The sequence below is a fragment of the Neolamprologus multifasciatus genome, chromosome 7, assembly GCF_963576455.1.
Source record: "Neolamprologus multifasciatus chromosome 7, fNeoMul1.2, whole genome shotgun sequence".
NCBI lineage: Eukaryota > Metazoa > Chordata > Actinopteri > Cichliformes > Cichlidae > Neolamprologus > Neolamprologus multifasciatus.
In genome coordinates this window covers 62,278,187-62,299,683 of record NC_140445.1, presented here as the reverse complement: position 1 = coordinate 62,299,683, position 21,497 = coordinate 62,278,187, and the positions used below count along the sequence as shown (strand labels likewise).

Genomic DNA, 21,497 nt, shown 5'->3' with positions numbered 1-21,497 from the left:
TTGTATAAAAGTCTCTGAGAAAATGAATCTCCTGTCACTTGATGCAGTGACTCAGTAAGCAGTTTCATAATGAGTTTATGGTCTCCGACAGGGTATAATCCAAGGTGTGGCTACCTTGAAGTTCACTTGAACTAATAATGACTGTGTGAATTCCTTCACAGTAATAAAAGTTTTAGGTCTCAGATTGGATTGAAGGCCTGATGGGCCTATCAGACTTTGATCAGGTGACATGAACCATCCCTTTCTTATGCTGCCCATGATCAGTGTTGGGAAGGTTACTTTTAAAATGTATTCCACTACAGATTACAGAATACATGCCCCAAAATGTATTCTGTAACGTATTTCGTTACATTACTCAATGAGAGTAACGTATTCTGAATACCTTATTTATTATTTATTATCATGCTTTTTACAACTACATGAATGTACTATTGCTGTGATTTATTACTGTTACTGAAGGTCCGCGGCTCCGAACCGTAGTAAAGGGACCTCTGGCTAATACGGTGGGTTCCGTGTCGGGCTCGTAGCCGAAAACTAGCTTTACTTTGTTGTCTGGGTCACTTTGCTAGCGAGAGACAGAGAGAGGTGTTGACAGGCTGCTCCAACGGAACTTATTGTTTTTGGAGGAAAACACGAACACGGTGTACAGTCGAGTCTTAATAGCTTACTTACAACTGGGCTCGTCAGGCACTCTTCTTGGCTGCAGTGGTTATTATTGTATTTACATGCTTCCAGCTCCCGCTCTCATAACAACTCGTACTTTTTCCACTCTCCTTTTTCTCCCTCCCTCGCTCACAGACACATAACGTGTATGGCAGTCCATTCTCCCTGCAGCACGGACTACACTGCCTATGATGCTACATTCTTTAGAGCTATACCTGTAGCATTCTGCCTATTAGCTTAGCACAACAACAACAAAAAGGCGCAGAGAGAGAGCGTCACCCTGTAACCATGGCAACCGTAACGCTGCTGCCTGGAACAACAGAACGTAGCTGTCAAACAAAACCCAAACAGTCCTGACCCGCCACAATATGAAACAGGGAAGTACCGCCGTATAATCCATTTATTTCAACAAAGTAACTGTATTCTAAATACCACCTTTTTAAACGGTAACTGTAACGGAATACAGTTACTCATATTTTGTATTTTAAATACGTAACGGCGGTACATGTATTCCGTTACTCCCCAACACTGCCCATGATGTACTAAGCATTTCTTTTTCACTCACGTCACTTTCCTTGTTTCCATGTACCACTACTGTATTTTATCTTAAACTACTACTATTACTACTAAACTCTGGGTGCCCCTCCCTAAGCCTGGATCTGCTGGAGTTTTACCTTCCCACTGTAGCCTGTAGTGTTTGCTCATAGGGGGTCTTCTAATTGTTGTGGCTGCTGTTTGTTTTTAATTTAATAATTTTAAATGAAATTTTAAATATTGTAAGTCTACAGTATAAAGTGCCTTTTGTGAACTGGTGCTATTTAAATAAAATTGAATTGAATTGTAATTGAATTTATTTTTCATGATTTGTGGTGTGGACTGGAGAAGTTAAGCAGTTATTAGAGAGATTTCCCTAAATTTTGGTTCCCAGAGATTATATCCTACTGAATGTCAGAATCAGAAACAGAATCAGAGAGACTTTATTTATCCCCAAGGGGCGATTAAGATTTGGTTAACCTGTGACCTTTTCTTTTGTGCCCTCTCAGCAGTTCAAGGTTTTCACTTATCCTGTAAAATATTTAAATATTCATGAGATAAACCACAAAGCACGGTGATACGGTGGTTAGCACTGGTGCCTCACGAAGAAGATCCTAAGTTCAATTTCACCATCTTTCTGTGTGGAGTTTACATGTTCTCCCAGTGTTTGTGTGGGTTCTCTCCGGGTACTCCGGCTTCCTCCCACAGTCCAAAGACATGCACTTAGTGGGGATAGGTTAATTGGAAACTCTAAATTGCTCATAGGTGTGAATGTGAGTCCGAATGATTGTCTGTGTCTATGTGTTAGCCCTGCGACAGCTGGGATAGGCTCCAGCACCTCCTGTGACCCTGAAAAGAAGAAATGGTAAATGGCCTGTATTTGTATAGCGCTTTTCTAGTCCCTAAGGACCCCAAAGCGCTTTACACAACCAGTCATCCACCCATTCACACACAGGTGATGGCAGCTACATTGTAGCCACAGCCACCCTGGGGCGCACTGACAGAGGCGAGGCTGCCGGACACAGGCGCCACCGGGCCCTCTGACCACCACCAGTAGGCGACGAGTGAAGTGTCTTGCCAAAGGACACAACGACCGAGACCAAATGGTACTTAGGTACCATTTGGTTTGAATGCACAGTGCTTCTAACCAGCTTGGGTGAACCTCACCTAAGTACCATTTGGTTTGAATGGCTCCACATTCATTAGATGAACTTGTTTGGTGAATGATAGTCTAGTTCTCATGTATTGCTTTCCTGATCTAACCTCTTAAGATCTGAGGATAAAAGGATTTTTTTCAGTTTAACTTTTTTCGTGATTTTTGTGTCGACTACAAACGCTTAGGCTGGGTCTCAGGAGGCTAACTGAGCACTCACAGTGTTACATCCAACAAGCTTCATTCACATATATATAAACTCAAAAATATACTCTATGCTTTTAAGCACTTTCTTGCTACCACATACAGTCACACTTTGATGGATTCATCAAGAGCAATTTGGGGTTCATTATCTTGCCCAAAGACACTTAGGAATGCAAACTGAAGGCACTGGGAATTTAACCACCAAACCTATGATTAGAAGATAACCCTCTCTACTTCTTGAACCTCACCTTCCCACAAATACACGTGTGCTAATCTTTAGTATGTTAGGAATTTATTATTAAAGAAAATTAGCCTTTGTAGTGCTTGGTTTATTGAAAAAGACAATACCAGGACATGTGACGTTAACATTGTTGTCACAGCAGCCTGATCAATATTTTTTAGTCCCGAAAGTTTAAAAAAGTCAAAATTATTTCTGTTTTCAGGTTTAAGTCAAAACTGAAACTGCTCTTTGTCTAATTTTAAAGTTTAACGTCTACACTGTTACTAATCTTTCTGTTTCCTGCTTCCTCAAGAAACAAAAAGCAGTCGGAGCTCTGTCATCCTCAGCTATCCACCCACTCACTGCCTTGTAGACATTCCTAACAACGTCTCCTCTCTCTGCTTGAAGCTTCTCCTCCGGACAGCTGGGTCTTAAGCAACATGATCCCACCCTTCACCCGCGCAGGCCCTGCCAACACTTTGTCTGTATATATACAGCATGTGTGTGTAGTCTTGTATATCCAACACACGTGCATGTCATGGATATAAGAGGTGCCGAATTCATAAGATTCTCTCTGAAAAACAGGCCTACGGCGGGAGACATTTGCTGATTCTAGGATAGTATCACCCTCAATCCCACATATGTTGACAATGTTGAGGAAGCTTGTGGTTTCAGACTCTTTAAAAAATAAATATGTTTGATAGCGGATTTGGTCTGGATGTAGAACACTACTAGGTTGCGTCAATGAGATGTCTCACAGATAAGTACCCTGCTCCCTCCTACTGTTTTGGTGTTACCGACTCCAATGAATCCCGATTGCGGGTTTCAAAAGTTGTTCCCGTGAAAACTCAATTTCTATTTATCTTGGGTTTGGTGTTCTTACTCAGCAGAGATGGGCGCGTTACTGTAATCTGATTACTTTTTTCAAGTAACGAGTAAAGTAAGGGATTACTATTGCAAAAACGGTAATTAGATTACCGTTACTTTCCCGTAGGAACGCTGCGTTACTGCGTTACTAAAACCGTGATTTTTTTTTTGCGAAAATGTCTCATGACAGTGACGTAAGCGAGTGCGACGTTGGTGACAACAGCTGTGTGCAGATCAACAATGGATAATATATCGAGTGCGGGAGAGAGTATGAGCGTGCAGCGTTTAAAGCGTGGAAGTACTGACCTTATTTTGAGTTTGATTCCATAAAAAGTGACAAAACCATTAGTGTCCGTTGTGCCTGGGATGAAAACTTCTTTTTACAGCGAAGAAAAACCCTAAACTTCCAAGCAAACACCGAGTAGCTACGACGTAATGGGAAACTCACAGGGAAACTCGCGGATTCTTCCACTGACCGCTGCGGCACACCTGCACCAGGGTAAACCTCCGCCTACCTCACTCCTGCTTTACAGGTGAAAATAGAGCAACAGGACCGCTAGTCTGTGACTTTATTTATTTTCTGCTGTGTTTTACTTGCATTTATTTGAAAGAGTGAGTGTAAACACACAAAAACTATTTTATTTTATGTGCTGGAATGTGCAGAAAATAGGTTTAAATATTAAACTAATTACTTCCAGTCAGAGAATGTTGCATATAATTAAATTTTTGCTTGATGCATAAAGTTAAAAGATTAAAACTAATAAAACAAGTTTTAAAAAGAGACCTTTCCATTTGATTACATTTTGTTTGATGGATTATGCAGAAAAAGTAGAATTGGGCTGAAAGATCTATCACTTTATCACCTATTCAGATTGTAAATGGTGTTTTTAAAAGGTAACTAAGTAACTAAGTAATTAATTACTTTTGAAAATAAGTAATCAGTAAAGTAACGGGATTACTTTTTTGGGAAAGTAATCAGTAATTAGTTACTGATTACTTTTTTCAAGTAACTTGACCAACACTGTTACTCAGTGTTATTGTAATTACTTTTTATTATTATTATTATCTATTTATCCTTTATCACAATCACAGTCACAGGGTGGGCAGATAGAGCTGAAAATGCAACTCTGGGGAGTTCTTTTCCTGTGACTCAGCAGACAGTAATGGATACCCACTTAAAAACAAACACGGTCACCATAGTTGCACACAATTAGGCTTTATGGATAAGACGCGGGAGGATAGTTGTCCATTTTACCCACCAGACCAAATCTGGGAATCAGATGACCTTTAGTGTGATGAAGGAATGAGAAACAAAAAATGGCTTCACAATGCCTGAGATGTGCCCCGAGGGCGTGTGGGTCTGTCTCCATTTACTGAAGTATGTGCTCAGGTATTTTCTCACCTGAGTTATGCATTACAAAGACAAATTCCTAAAGAGGTTCCTTCCAGTAAAACGAGCCAGTCAATAGCATTTCTCTGAGTTAATCGCATTCCTGTGGCTTAACTAAGCGGACGATCTCATACACTGCTGCCAGATTTTTCTGATAGTTATAATAATTCAGGCTCATCAGAACCACTATGGTTCAAACTTATAGGCACTATTAGCGTGACACAAATCTTGGAGGTTGTTAGTAATCAAACCTTCTCCCATGGCCTTGCCTAACATCCTCTTCTGTTTGGGTTTGGGAAGTTTTTATTTATGTGAAGCACTAGTGTTGTGTCCTACCGGCTTCAGATTAGCCTCTGACGTGAAGAGCGAGTGGGCAAATAGCACAACAACTTAAGGTGGAACAAAGACAGAGGTTTCTAAAATACTATATCAGTTTACGGGAAGTGGAGTGAGCCCTATTCTTTGTCATGCTATAGTGAGTCATGACGCACACCTGAGCAAACCTGTACTGTTGATGATGTAAAGTGGAGTGATCAACATGTCACATCAAGCTTTTGATGAGCTCTAAGCCCATATGTGGTAATATTTGATGTAAAATTAGAATCATTGTTACAGCCTGAATCACAGCTTGTCTATATTTAGCCTCTAAACTGTCAATCCAACACATATAAACCCTTTAATATTCCAGTAAAGACAAAGAAAATTTGATTTCTTGCTAGTTGATCCTTTTACTATGTAATCACTTACATTGTATAGTGTTTAAAACTCAGGATGAACTTGCTCTTTTCTTTCCCCAACCAGTCACAGCAGATGGTTACCCTTCCCTGAGCCTGGTTCTGTCTGAAGTTTCTTCCTCTTAAAAGAGAGATTTTCCTTCTCGCTGTCACACTCAGTGTTTGTTCAAATGGGGTCATCTGATTGTTCTTTACCCTACAATATAAAGCGCCTTGAAGTGACTGTTGAATGTGAATTGGAGCTATGTAAATAAAAATGAATTGAACTGATGCTGAAATGTGCTATTAGGAAGACCCAGCATGTGAACAACACCATAGGATCTAGAAATGTAATTTAAAAAAAAAACACCAAACCAAACCCATCTGAAGAAAAATAAATTTTCAAAGTTATTCAAATCAAATCAAATCAAATCAGTTTTATTGTCACACCACATGTGCAGGTACACTGGTACAGCACATGCGAGTGAAATTCTTGTGTGCGAGCTTCAAGGTGTGCAACAAAGGTGTGCAAAATACAATAACATAAGAACAAAGCAAAATATAAGAATAGGAATGTGAGAATGATAAGAATAAATATATGTACAAATATAAGAGTGTATGCGCATTACTGAATATGTATACTAAATATGTATATATATGTATTTAGTATACGCATATACGGGCGAGTTGGGAGTTCGCCTTGTAATCGGAAGGTTGCCGGTTCGAGCCCCGGCTTGGACAGTCTCGGTCGTTCTGTCCTTGGGCAAGACACTTCACCCGTTGCCTACTGGTGGTCGTCAGAGGACCCGGTGGCGCCAGTGTCCGGCAGCCTCGCCTCTGTCAGTGCGCCCCAGGGTGGCTGTGGCTACAATGTAGCCATCACCAGTATGTGAATGGGTGGATGACTGGATATGTAAAGCGCTTTGGGGTCCTTAGGGACTAGTAAAGCGCTATATAAATGTGTATACATATATATAAATATATATAAAATTAAATAAAAATGAAATATACATAGGTCGGCAGTCGGAAATTGTGCAAAACAAGTGGCATTTATGTACAGTATGGAGTGAATAATCCGGTAAGTGAAGGTGAGGTGTCTATGAAGTGTTCAGCAGTCTGATGGCCTGATGGAAAAAGCTGTCTCTCAGTCTGCTGGTTCGGGACCGGATACTGCAGAACCTCCTGCCTGATGGAAGTAGTTTGAACAGTTTATGGCTGGAGTGACTGGAGCCTTTGATGATCCTCCCCACTTTCCTCAGGCACCGCTTTCTGTAGATGTCCTGGAGGGAGGGAAGCTCACCTCCAATTATCCTTTCAGCACACCGCACCACTCTCTGGAGAGCTTATTTATACTAGTGTAGAATTTCTCCAATTCAAGTTTTAGAATCAGCCTTTAAAATGTACAATTTTAAACAACTTCTTCTTTTCTTTTTCTTTTTTTTACAAAGTAGCACATAAATCCCATCGATTTGTTTGATATTTAGCATAACTTTACTGCTCCATGAAAAGTCTTCTCTCACATTCATTTATATGTTTGCTAATCCTTTGGCTTTCCCACAGACTGTGGTACTGTGGCCTCATATTGAGACACACTACTTCTCCCAGAGAATTAATGGGTTATTACTGGCAAGGATGTGAGAGGCGTTTGTGTAGGAGTGCTGTTAAGTTTATCTTTATGACAAAATAGAGTGTTTCTTCTGTGATTCTTCCTTCACCTTACAACGCATGGTCATCATCTTGCTTCTGGTGTTTATAATAAATGCCTCTGAATCACCGATTTTGTCGAGCTCAGTTTAGAAAAAATGAAGACTAATTGAAGATGTAGGGCTTAGTGCACACGTGTCTCATATCCTCTGTGTGCACGGAGAGCATAACAATGCACAGAGCGTTGTGCAGCCGTGCTTCTCTCACATAATGACGAAGTCTGAGGGGATGACGCCAAGGCTACAAGTATGGCCTGAGTGTGTTCCAGTGCTGCGTCAGAGGATGTTTACACAGTCCGAGGTTGGGTAGAAGACACAATGTGTGAGTCGCTCCGGTTGGTGGTGTGGGTCCAGAAGAAAACAAGATCATTTTACACCCTGTGGCCAGATGCAGAGCAGATGATGACGTTTGCCATCAGCTAATGGAATTAGGTGAACTTTTAGGAGTCGCTTAAACACAGAAAGTTTAGAAAAGGCCACAGTTGGATGTTGGTGCTGTCTAAAATAAGAGACTGGTGAAAAAAAACAAACTGTGTGGCCTTTGGCTCAGGGGCTAAAGGTGCGTACATGTGTGTGGTGTAAATTTGTGAAGAAGTATTTTTAGAGACGATTGCCCGCCAACTTGTGTAATACTCCACAGATCAACCCTTTGATGCGTTTATTGTAGCATGATCCTACTTCAAAGCTGCACACATGGACTGGATGGTAAAGGGCGGGGTGTGCCTCCACGATACACTTCATTATTCCTGGCCAGCGATTCAGCTTTCTGTCACCTCCGACCCCTGACCATTTGTGCACATAACACGCTTCCACTCTGTAAGATTCTCGACTGGAGATATTTATGTGCAGTGAGGACAGTGAACACTTTCCGTGTGTATGGTCTACTATTTTTTTAGTAGACCATACTGCATTCTATGTGACCCTTATTCAGAAATGTTCTGTAGATATAAAAGATTTCTTAAATTATTCACTTTAAGTTTCTAAGCTGGATATCTTAAAAAGAAGCCTGGACCAGTTTTTACTGTACAGCTGGATGCAGTTCAAACTGTTCTACCTTCTTCATAGACTGTCTATGAACATAAAAATACACTAGGAAAATCTGCACACATGACAGCTACATACTAGAGGTGGGAATCACCATACATCCCACGATACGATATTATCACAATACTTAACGCACGATACGATATTATTGCAATTTTTAAAAATATTTTGTGATATTCAGATTCTGTACATAAAGGTAAACTTTATCAATATTCATTTGATCTAATATCAAAGTCTCACACTCAGTCTTTCTCTCATTTCAGTTTTATTGTTGACAAACTGAACGGTTTGTATTACAGTCTAGTCCAACTTAACTGAATCAACCATCTGGTACAATTATAGCTATTCTGAACTATGCAATTTATGAAAACTATGCAGCCCCTTCAGCAACTGAAGAATTTGAAAGTAAATTAAAACAAAATATAATTTTACATTAAATAAAAAAGTTTTACACTTAATTAAAATAAAACATGTCTTAAATTAAAATAAGTAAACTGTCATGTTTATTCCTGCCAAAAAACAAGTTAAACACATTTGGACAGTGAAGGAATGTCAGGATTCTTGCTCAGAAAAAGGATCAACATGCTCTGAAGTCAGAGCACGAAAACCTTTTTTGTAACAAAATATCGATTTCTGCTGTCCCTGTATCGATACATTATTAGCAAACAAAATATCACGATACTACACAGTATCGATTTCCCCCCCACCCCTACTACATACTGATTTATTAGCTTTTTTCAGCTCCAGGTCTCACGGAAGTTTTTGAAAAATGCTCACCGACTTACCTCATGTCTTTATAGCAGTAATCAAATAGGTGTGTATCTAGCGTCACATTATTTCAATATAACCTGTTATAAAGATCAAAGGGATCTGATAAAAATGGTGCAGAGGCGTATTTTATCAGAATATGGTTGTAAATCGGCCTTAGTATCATTTTAAAAAGTTCAGCTGTTTAAAGCACATAATCACAAGAGCCACAACTTAAAATGAATAAATTGTTGAGCTTTACATCTTCTATGTTTCTATCTCAAGGGTTCCCACTGGGAGCTGTGAACCTGCCACACCTTAGAAGCAGGTATGTTCAAACGTAGTTTAGTCTTTTAAGTGTCCCGTGCAGCCCTGCTTATCGGTTATGACTCAATCCTGTAACCCTGCCCAGCAATCAAGCGTCACATTCCACCTGCCAGCAAAGAGGAAAGGGACTTTCCTGTCCTCCACTCCCTTTTTACGGCTGCATGTCTGGTATTTACTCAGAAATGTTTCCGGTGAAAAGTGCGCCCGAGTTCCAAATATACTGTAACTGACTCCACAATTTTGTAATGAAATACCAATGGACTGATGGATTTTAAAGACAAGTGACAAAAATAAATGTCATTGATAAAATGACAGAAAACAAACAAACAGATGAGATTGTATAAGTATGTCAAAAAGAAACTGATATTTATTCAAATAAATACACACATGACACACACTGAAATAATTTAAATGACATGAACAGTTTGCCAGTAACACCATAATCTGGAAACAAATAAATTAACATCGTGGTTTTAGGAGTCGTTTCTTTCCGGAGAGCAAACATGAAATAGTTTTGACAGTTCGTGAGTTCAGTCCTGTGTGGTGGGGTCTGTAAAAGTGACGCTTTAGATCAGTCGCCCCGTTTCTCCGAGAACCTAATCCCGAACAATCCTTCATCTCTGGACCGGATGACCTCGTCTTCCTTTTGGTCCTCATATTATTTCTGTATGGTCCACAATGGCACTGTGGGGGATTAAAAACATGCCGTTAGTTTAAACTTTTAAAAATATTTTTGCTGATTAGTACCGCGGCCGATTTTATTTTTAGCATATATGACTCATATTTTTATTCATATATTGTGGAAGCCATGTTTCATAATGTGTCTCTCACCATATTAGGAGTAGTTCACTGCCGGCGTTCCCATGGCGGCTCAGGGCGCTCTCGCCATGCGTCTTTCCTGCTGTCCCGGCGACGCGCTCTCGTTGTCCTGTCTCGTTTTAAAGTCCTGGATGGCTTTTCTGTTCTGGTAATCAATCAGGGCCATGGTGATCACTGCGTTCCAGCAGTTCTCCTCTCCGGAGCACCGGAAATCGATCTCTTTATTGTCTGTGGTCACGATGGTGAAATAGACGAACTTGCCGGTGCGCTCCACGCAGTCTACTTTCTTGATGGACTGCAGTTTGAGCTCCTTGCCCTTGGAGCGCTTCTGCGTATCGGGGTAAATATTGAGACTGTCCGTGGTCAGGACGCACGTCTTCCTCTTCCAAAACTGGAGTAGGTTGTCGCTCCTCTTCTCCAGCTCTCCCTCCTTGAGAACTTGGCAGATCTCTGCCGCTGACATTTTCATCGTTTATGTTTGGCACGTTTGTGAACCCTCTGCTTTCCTGCTGGGTCGTCCAAGCCGCTTGTGGAAGGATCTTCTCTACAGACGCTTTGGTAATCCAGAGTGTGGTTGTGAATGAACCAAGCTATCAGAGGGCATTTATAGCGCGCTCTGGCCTCAGCCCTTCCCTCTTGACGTCAGATGGTTGGAGAATGCATCAACAGTTGCCGCTGGAGTAATTCAAGGCTGTGTGTGGGCGGATGCAGGGGCGCGCACGGGGGGGGGTAAAGAGGAAGTCCTAACTTGAACCTAATTACACTGGCAGCACGTTAATTAGTAATCCACATCCTACTGCGGAGATTAGTCTAAGTATTTGCGCAGTCTGCACCGCGTGATTCAGTCTTATATTACCAGATGTGCACACAGAGTGACTCTGGGCCTGAAGTCTGACCTCTAATATCAGCTGTAATTTCAGAGGAAGTTAAGTTCTCTGTTAAGGTTTTAAAATCAGCCCTTTTCCTCTTTATGACCCTAAACTGTGCCAAGTAGGTTCTGCACCGCCCTGCTCTCTGGTGATCCTTTTCAAAAAGTAAAACTTAGACTAAATGTGCTTCAGCTCAGTAGTGTTTCATGTAAACTTTGCTATTCCTGTCTGTGCATGTCAAAACAAAAATAAAGCATTTTTTTTTTTTTTTTACCAGTGAAAACATTCTGTGGTCTTTAAATGTAGAAACAGCAATTCAGTGTGAGGTATTTAAGTTAAACTGTCTCACAAGTTAAAATCAAATGTTGGTGAGTTAGCACAGACTGTTGGCTTACTGTTGATTGATATATAGGTGTGTGTGTGTGTGTGTTTTTTTATTAGCTCATAAAACTAACTGCAAACTATATTTGAATTTAAAAATAGACATTCTCTAGTTCGGGCCTGCTTTGGGCGGTGATTCATGGTTTTGATAGTTTCCTCTTGAGGTGCTGGTTACTAAAAATGAAAGCTATACCGCAACGACTGATGGAATTTGATAACGTTGCTAAGGTGTGTCGGCTCTGCTATCACCGTATCTCCTGCCACTCCCAAGTCGTGCTTCTTCACCAACCGACCAGTCACATGATCGACTCCGTCCTGTTTCTTCATGTCAAACAGATATTAGCAGACACTGGATACGTTTCCCTGAACCCTCGGAGCCTGTGTGACTCAGCAGGAGGAGATGGTAAGGAGGCAGATGTCATCGACTGTTCCACGCAGCCTGTCCTGTCCCCCCGGGGCTTCAGCCACACCAACACAACACTGACCTCAGTTCATTCATCTCTGTGTGTGCGTGTGTGCATAACTGAAGAGACGCTTATAGCACCCACTTCAGGCTCTTCTGTGTTGACTTGTCTATCTGTCTCCCCTCAAAGACATTGTGGAAACATCTCCCCTAAAGATAAAAAATGTCACGTGTCATCACCCCTCATCACTGGGTCTCTAGCGTTGTGCAGTAAATAGCCGGGGGACCATATGGACATAAAAATGCTTTGTGTGGCCACGATTTACAAGCCTACCAAAAATAAAAAGGCCTCACACATCAACGTCACCGCGATCATTCAGATCTGACAGCACCAAAGATGTAACTACGGCGAGAAATTTCAAACAGATCAACATCTGCTGCGTGAGTATATGAGGATGTGGTGGTCAGTTTAATCCTCTGACCTCAAAGAAAACAAAACTACACGTGTACCGAGTTAGCCCGCTTCTGTTTAATGAAAAGGTTCACCAACGCCTCTTCACTTCCTTCCCTCTTTCTTTGTTTCCAGGCCTTTGCTTTATGTCTGTGAAACATACATATATGTGGGCTTTTTGTTTGATGAAGTAAAGTGGTGGAGACTCACAGGCGTGCCCAGGCAGTGACTCAGGGAGCTGCAGAGCAGCTTACTTTGGAAGAGTTTGCTTGCCTAAGGTGGGCCAGGGGTTTGGGTGATGGTTTGTGGATGAGTGTGTTGTGTCAGTCTGTGTGTGTAAGGATGACTGTTTATTTTACAGCAGGGTTGGGGTCTAATAAATTATGCTCAGCAGCATTATTGTCGAGTTTTTAAAGCTCTAAACTAAACTCTAAACTAGGATGGAAGCAGACATGACCATACTTAAGCACTACATGGTGTTTTCATCACAAAAAGTGGGTTTGGTATCCCTGCAATAAACTGAGTGAATACATTCAAAATTAACTGCGACTGCAATGCTCGAGCCCCAGCAAAACTCAAACGTGACACTGTGTTCCTTGTTTCTCAAGATTGTGGGAAAGTACAAGTATTTCTCGAGGGGACGGAGGTTTGTGACGGATCTTTGCAGGTGTGTTGTGACAACCTCAGGTTCAAATCAGCGCACTCCGGTTCTCGCCGTCTCTGCAAAGACAAAACAAATCCCCCAGAGACTTATGGGGAGGAAGTCAGATAATGAGAAAACTACAACAAGGGAGGAGGGTTTTTGTCACATAATGTGGGCAAGAAGATTAAAAGAGCTTTAGGTTTGTTGATCTTTTAACCTTGTTTGCTTCAGTGTCATGCAGCCTTGTAGCCACAGGCGCATGGGTGTGACAAGACAGCAGGTGGAAGGACCAGAAAGACCCAGAGTTTGGTAGTCATGTCATGACATGAAGCTGCTGAGTTTAATGTGAGTCACAACACAATGAAAAAAAGAAGGAAATACAGACACACTAACTGAATCCTGCTGCAACTGATTTGGACTGAAAATAAATCAGCACATGTTAGAAATCTCCATTAACAGCAGGTTGTGTTCCTTATTGTTGAACTTTACTTAGAGATGGAATAACTGAGTTATGACCACTGGAAACAAGAAGATTATTGATGCAACGATTTAAGTTAATATATCATTAATTATAATCATTTTTTTAAACATGCATTTTTTATGTCTGTATTTCATTAAATCACGTGAGTCTGTCAGTTCACTTTGTTATAAATCAGCCATGGAAAGCAAAAAGCTTGGCTATGTCCATCCATCTTCATCCGCTTTATCCGAGGCCGGGTCGCGGGGGCAGCAGCCTAAGCAAAGAGGCCCAGACCTCCCTCTCCCCAGCCACCTCCTCCAGCTTATCCGGGGGAACACCAAGGCGTTCCCAGGCCAGCCGAGAGATATAATCTCTCCAGCGTGTCCTGGGTCTGCCCCGGGGCCTCCTCCCGGTGGGACATGCCTGGAACACCTCACCCAGGAGCCGCCCAGGAGGCATCCTTGTCAGATGCCCGAACCACCTCAGCTGGCTCCTTTCGATGTGGAGCAGCAGCGGCTCTACTCTGAGCCCCTCCCGGATGGCCGAACTTCTCACCCTATCTCTAAGGGAGAGGCCAGCCACCCTTCGGAGGAAGCTCATTTCCGCCGCTTGTATCCGCGATCTCGTTCTTTCGGTCACTACCCACAGCTCGTGGCCATAGGTGAGGGTAGGGACGTAGAACGACCGGTAAATTGAGAGCTTCGCTTTTACACTCAGCTCCCTCTTCACCACGACGGACCGGTGCAGCATCTGCATTACTGCAGCCGCAGCCCCAATCCGTCTGTCGATCTCCGGCTCCCTTCTCCCATCACTCGCGAACAAGACTCCGAGATACTTGAACTCCTCCACTTGGGGCTTGGCTATGTTTTGATCTGAATTTCCAAGAGCTGAAGCTAAATGTATGAGGCATCAATTATTGGTGCTATTAGCAGTTATTAACACTAAGAACACATATTTAGAGAAGATGTACAAAGTGTTTTATCTGTTGGGTCCAGTTGGGTGTTTATCAGATGGACATGTTTTCTTTGCACTTGCCTGTTAACAGAAAATGGTAGCTTACAAAGTCCTTTTTTATTTTAATTTTTTGCATATATCTGTGCATTGGTAAAGGTAAACAAGTGTTCATGCATTGCATTTGTGTGCTAGCTTGTGAAAACCTCCAACGGACAGGGAACTATACATAGTCAGCCTAACAGTGGGAACCAGTATGGATGGCTGCTTACAAATACAGCAGAGCCCACAGGTAACAGCTGCATACTGTGACACGCTGATGCTTTGGCCTGCCGCTCGCACACACACACACACATATACATACACATAGATGTACACATATTCATCCTCTTCTGCTCCTTGGTGACATGCCCTTATGATGAGACTCCAGAGCTATTTGAGGCATTGTTCTGATAAGCCCTCTGTGTGTGTGCACGGCTATGCTGGCATTCAGCAGCGTGGGAAAAAGAACAAATGGTTGATGAGGACAGCGTGCAGTCAAACACAATGTTGCACGAGGAGAACAATAAAAACAGACGTGGCTGCTGTTCGTGCACGTTACGCTCTCTTTATGAACTGGACAGCGTCCAGAGTTATTATTACAGCAAGAGACTCCTTTCTGTTATAGCGCCTTTAAATAAGATGACATTTGCTATGAGTTGAGACGATATAAATGGAATTTATTTGGTCTTTTTACTCCAGCAAATGTAAGATTCATCAGATTCATCCCATTCATAAATTCCAACAGGGAGCAAAACACGTTGCACTAAATTTTCTGCTCACATATTACAAGATAAACTGGCGTGAATAATGCAGCGTAGGATAACCACATTTCCTTTATGCACATCTCATGAATGGATAAGTTTTTATGAGATGCAATCGCAGGAGTCACTTTATTCTTGCCAATTTTACTCCATGAAGAATGACAGGTATGCAGGTATGCGATCCTTCTCTGTGGCAGGAGTCTAGCATTCACTCAAAGCCTGCACAGCTTCACTGCAGTTTATATGATAAACCTAGAATCTAATCTGTGGTAGGAGCCGGATATGTGAACCAGACTTGAGAGTTAAACATTTATAACTTTTGGGTTTCTGGCCTAGTGCTAAATCTGACACATGACTTTGGTTTGTTTTAAGACTTCTTTCCTTTCGAAACAATTTGATCTTGTTTTTCAAGGAAGTGCCACAGTGTAACATAATCTGTGTAAAAGCACAAGAAGATCATGAACGAGTGAGGAAATTCCATTTTACATGGAACCAACTCATACCATATTATCATTCAGTGCAGAAGTTTTTATTGTAACAAAAAGCCAGTCACAGACGTTAACGTTCGAACCAAAACAAAAGCGAGCATGGGGCAGGATACAAATTTTACATACATTTAAATCAACCAACCTTATGTAACCTGATACCTGTTCATGTTTCCCACGTCTGACTGACGGTTTTTATCTGTGCACGGAAGTTAAGGAGCGTGATTCAGGTTACAAGCGCCACACCTAGCTTGCCATTCATTTGATGACCCATTCACAAATCCCCACGGAAGAGCGCAGCCCTGTTGCTGTGCTGTAACTGGGCGTGAGGCTTTCTTTCCCAGACATACCAAGTAAAAATGTGATAATGCAATAAAAGCAAAGCAGATTAGCTTGGTTATAATGGCCATTGTTTGTAATCTAACTTAAGCACACACAGATAAATGTAATTATGCCTTTAATGTGAGAGATTGTGCAGAGCTCTCTGATAATCAGTTGCATTAAATTTGGTCCTTGACATTATTTTTTCCTCTCCATTCGATCTGATGCTTCTTTGTTTTATTCTGTGTGGTCTTGCTTTGTGTCCTTGCCGAGTCTTTTGTCTTTTTTTTTTTGCCTGTCCCATTTGGTTCTTTAGCCGTCAGAATTGTTGTCTGAAGACCAACAAGGATACCCAATGGATTTATTTTGCCAAATGGATCATCATGGCCTTGCCGTATTGGTCCATTTGATCGACCTTTGTTGTTATTATTTATTTTATTTTATTTTCAGTTGTTACAGACGGGACAGACATGAGTGAGGGATAGGAAAGGGAGACAGAAAGAGGAATCTAGCTAAGTGTAAACAGCAATAAATACTAAATATTGAATGTTGTTGTGCAGCACGCAGGACAGACAGCGCACAATGTGCTTTGAAGTAGCAGCCAAGAAAGGTGTGATTTAAGTCTACGAATAGTGAACACCCGTGTGCACACCTGTGTGGATCGGCGCGCTTGTATTCAAATGGTTTCCCCATGTAATGGTCTGCAAGAGGATGTAGAGAGCCATAGCCCCGCCCCCAGGGCATGAAGCAGGCATGGAGGAGATCCAGGCCCCAGACATCCAGAGGCCCCAGAGTGCGAGAGCCCAAGGAGGACCACCGGAGGGGCATCCGTGCCACCTTCATGGGAAGGGCTGAGGATCCCCAGACTGTAATAATGTGAATTATTGTTTGCAAGATGGTTTGTTCCACAATGGATTGTGTTGCTGCACGGACGTTTTAGAGTGACACACAAGTAAGGATTGTTAGGCTGTATGTTGCTGTTGTACATGGCACAGGACTAATCTGAGTCGCATGACTTGTTAATAAAACTTACTACCCCGTTGGGTAGGAAATAGATATTCTGGAGTCTGTCGTGAATGAGACCAGAATATAACACAGACGAGGGGTCACCCAGTAGCCACCGAGCAGAAGCCAGAGGGGGCTGCACCGGCGTGCCCGCCGGTTCTGCCGGCAGCCAGCTGTGCCAGAGTGAACCGAGCCGCAGGCCCAGAGGCCAGAGGGTCCCCTGCGCCCCGGAAGAGGCCTGACCGAGCAACAGGCGCCAGGCCCCGCCAAGTAGCCACCGGGAGTGAGCTGGTACATACCTGAGCGCCGAGTCTTTTTTCTATTAGAGCTTCTCCCCACGCTGCCATTCTACTCTTCCTCCCACAATGACAGAGATATGCCCGTCAGGTACCAGACATGCTGGGATAAACTCCAAAATAAAACAAACAAAAAGAGAGAAAATGGTTGTATTTTGGCCAACAGCTGTCAACCCCCCCAGTTCCATCACCTGACGCCCACATATGACACTCAAACACAAAGCAGCGTTGTGAAGCCTAGGGTGATGTGTTAGTCACAGCCATGTTTAGTCTTGCTCTGGGAGGAGAGTGTGCCCCTCTCTCGTCCCTTTAAATTATGGCCTGCCTGAACAGTTTCCCATGAGTCCTCTGTGCAGTGTGTCAGGCCTTGATTCTGGATTGCAGGTGTTGTTTGTTGGCACTTTGCATGTTTTGTGTTGACTCATTTTGCACACATTATTGCCCCTTAAGTTTCTCCCTTAAATTTTGTCTTTCCTTTCTTTCTTTCTCCCTCTACTTGTGATAACCCACATAGATTCATTCCTTGATGTCTCGTGTTTGATTGCAACCTCTACTTGATGTTATTGCTTTGTCTCAACGTCTGTAAACTTTTGGATTTTTTTTTTTTTTGACTGCCACTCATTTTTGTGTTTTTGGCAGCTCCTCTTCTGTTCTAGCTGTGATTGTATGACCTGTAGTTGCGTTTTAAACTTTACATTTTTCCTGCACTGAATGCATTTTCTGATCGTGGGCCTTAATGACAAGATTGAATATCCACTATCTTTAGAACTCAGCTCTCTCGCTGATGATTGAGCTTTTTTCTGCCAAATTCATAAGTTATCCATTGAAAAGCTGGTTTTGTGACACTGGGTGTATTTGAAGTTGCAGGGTTACTGTGTAAACTCGTAAGGTGATTTCCATGATTGAAGATTGAATGTCAAAAAAAGGTATAATGTCACAATGTTAGCTTAGCAACCTAATAGTCACTATTTACCACTAAAAAAGTGGCGACCATCCACGGTCATCCAGTAGCAAGGATAAAAAGTTAATGAGAGTTTCAAAGATTAAAATGTCTCTGATTATATCTTTGTCTCTACTGAGAGTGTGCAACACCACCAATAACATCAGATCTAAGAGGAAATGGGCTCTTTTATCAAGGCTCCAGTTCAGCTCATTCATTTTTTAACACCAACCCAGCACCACCAGCATAAAGTGCCTTTCTAATCCCTTGTTTCACTCTCTCTCTCTGAAACTCAGGCTGGCTCACATCACTTCCGAATAAGAGAGGACGACACAGAACACTCCACACAGACAACCTTGTTCAGGCACACTTGTATGTGTGCTCACGTACACGTAGGAATGCTGCCAGTTCCACCTTGAGGCCAAGAGTGGGACGTTAGGTGCAGCTGCAGCTCAGAGTCAGACTGGAAGAAGACTGCACCCTTTTCCCTTCAGCTAGATGATGAGGACACGACGGCAGGAGGTGTCAGAATAATCTGAATGCTCCTCTTTGTTCTACGGCTGCTAACACGCGCAACTATCCATCTCCCTCAGAGCTCTCTAAAAGGATTTCTCTGTATTTGTTTGCTGTTAAGAAGTTAACCATCCTCTCAGTCCTCCTATCAATGTACTGTATGAATATGTGATTAAAGAATAAACAGCAAAGCTGCAGTAAGCTGATAAACCTTCACTGTAGCTCGAAAAGCTACATTTACCTTGGCTACCATATTTAGATTCAAAAGTTACTTTTTATTGTTAAGTACAATAAAATCTGCAGCCATCATGACTCTACTGTGGAGTTCCACCTCCCTGGTCTACAGTGTTGGGGAGTAACGGAATACATGTACCGCCGTTACGTATTTAAAATACAAAATATGAGTAACTGTATTCCGTTACAGTTACCGTTTAAAAAGGTGGTATTTAGAATACAGTTACTTTGTTGAAATAAATGGATTACACGACGGTACTTCCCTATTTCATATTGTGGCGGGTCAGGACTGTTTGGGTTTTGTTTGACAGCTACGTTCTGTTGTTCCAGACGGCAGCGTTGCGGTTGCCGTGGTTACAGGGCAACGCTCTAGCTCTGTGTGTTTCCTGGGTGAGAGAGCGCCTGTTGTTGTTGTGCTAAGCTAATAGGCAGAATGCTACAGGTATAGCTCTAAAGAATGTAGCATCATAGGCAGTGTAGTCCGTGCTGCAGGGAGAATGGACTGCCATACCCGTTATGTGTCTGTGAGCGCGAGGAGGGAGAAAAAGGAAAAGTAGGAGCTGTCATCGAGCAAAAACGGGAGCTGGAAGCATGTAAATATAATAATAACCACTGCAGCCAAGAAGAGTGCCTGACGAGCCCAGTTGTAAGTAAGCTATTAAAACTTGACTGTACGCTTTGTTCGTGTTTTCCTCCGAAACAATAAGTTCCGTTGGAGCAGCCTTTCAACGCCTCTCTCTGTCTCCCGCTAGCAAAGTTGACCCAGACAACAAAGTAAAGCTAGTTTTCGGCTACGAGCCCGACACAGAACCCACCATATTAGCCAGAGGTCCCTTTACTACGGTTCGGAGCCGCGGACCGTCAGTAATAGTAATAAATCACACAGAAATAGTACATTCATGTAGTTGTAAAATGCATGATAATATGTTAAGTAATCCAAAGTATTCAGAATACGTTACTCTCATTGAGTAACGTAACGGAATACGTTACAGAATACATTTTAGGGCATGTATTCTGTATCCTGTAATGGAATACATTTTAAAAGTAACCTTCCCAACACTGCTGGTCTAGTTCATGAAAATGCAGAAACAAATGGACTCCTTGTTACAGTGAGGCGATCCTCAAACCCCCACGCAGCAGTCTCAGTATGAATAATGTCTTGTTCACAGGTCTTGAGAGCAAAATCCCCAAAGTTACAGTAGAGACTTCAGTCTGTGGTTTGTCTGCTTTGAAGGATGGAGAAATCTGAATTCACATCTTATTCCCTTCATGCATTTATTTTAGCACCTTTTTGTCATCTTGGTGTAATCCAAAATGTTTTCCTGCCGTCTCACGTTGTCGCTTTTATGCCCCGATGAAGAGAGGCTTAAACATACATAGCTGTAAGTGTTGTTGGATGAGTTGACAGGATAAGAAAGCACCCATGTCAGCACCGTGTTGATATTCTCCTCCAGAAACTTCAAAGTCCTCAGCCATTATCACCCACAATGCATCACAAGGATTTCTCAAAGGAGTGTGCATGCTTTCTCTATCTGCAAGACAGAATTCCACACTAAGTGGTTGCCTTGCTTGAGGTTGGACAGACTGAAACCAAAATTCCTGCAGTCTGGATACCAAACTGCTCTAAAATTGTCACTATGGTGTTTGTGATGGACAAAAGGCTCAGCAGATTTGCTCATGTAGAGACTGCAACTGCATGCGCTGCTCAGAGCTTTAGTCAATCATTTGCAAATCATCACCTGATGTGTTTTTAACAGCATGTGCATTCACCTGAGAAAAAATACCAGAGCACATACATCACTCCACAGCAACACCGGGTTGGACATACAACAGAGCAGCTTCAGTAGCAGGAGACAAAGTGCTTTGCTCTGCAGGGACATTTTTAATATGTCACGAGGAACCTGTGTGCTGCATGTCAAATTTAGGATGTGTCGGTCACATTATTATCAAGGAATTTTGCACCACTCTTCTTTATATTGTTTCAGTTAATTTGGATTTGTGGGGATTTATTCATGCACAGCATTTCAGTTGAGTTCTGGACTTTGGGCCACCGCAACACGTTGATTCTTTGCTTTTCAAGCTACTCAGTTGTAGATTTGCCGATATGGGATTAAGCCCAGCTTTAACCGTCAAACAGATGGCTTCACCTTGAGTTCACGGTCGACACGACTGAGAGGTGTTCAGATCACGTGGCTCTAAAACAAACCCAAACCATCACCCCACCAACAGCATGTTGATATGACATTTAGCTTTCCACGAAGGTAGCACTGTGTATTGTCTCATCTGTACAATAACTTGAGAAGGGTGTCATGCTGTAGAGATTTCTCATGGTAATTCTTCCTAGCAAGCCATACTTGC

The 21,497-nt window shown here is 42.3% G+C and overlaps 1 protein-coding gene across 1 annotated transcript; it reads right to left on the bottom strand.

The window, feature by feature from the left end:
• Window positions 1-9,910: 9,910 nt before the first annotated feature.
• Window positions 9,911-11,010, bottom strand: phlda2 (pleckstrin homology-like domain, family A, member 2). The gene is made up of 2 exons (XM_085166604.1): window positions 10,397-11,010; window positions 9,911-10,249 (listed from the first exon to the last, which is right to left on the bottom strand). The coding sequence occupies exon 1, from the start codon at window positions 10,851-10,853 to the stop codon at window positions 10,437-10,439; it is 417 nt and encodes a 138-aa protein (XP_085022730.1). The 5' UTR covers window positions 10,854-11,010; the 3' UTR covers window positions 9,911-10,249; window positions 10,397-10,436.
• Window positions 11,011-21,497: the final 10,487 nt, after the last annotated feature.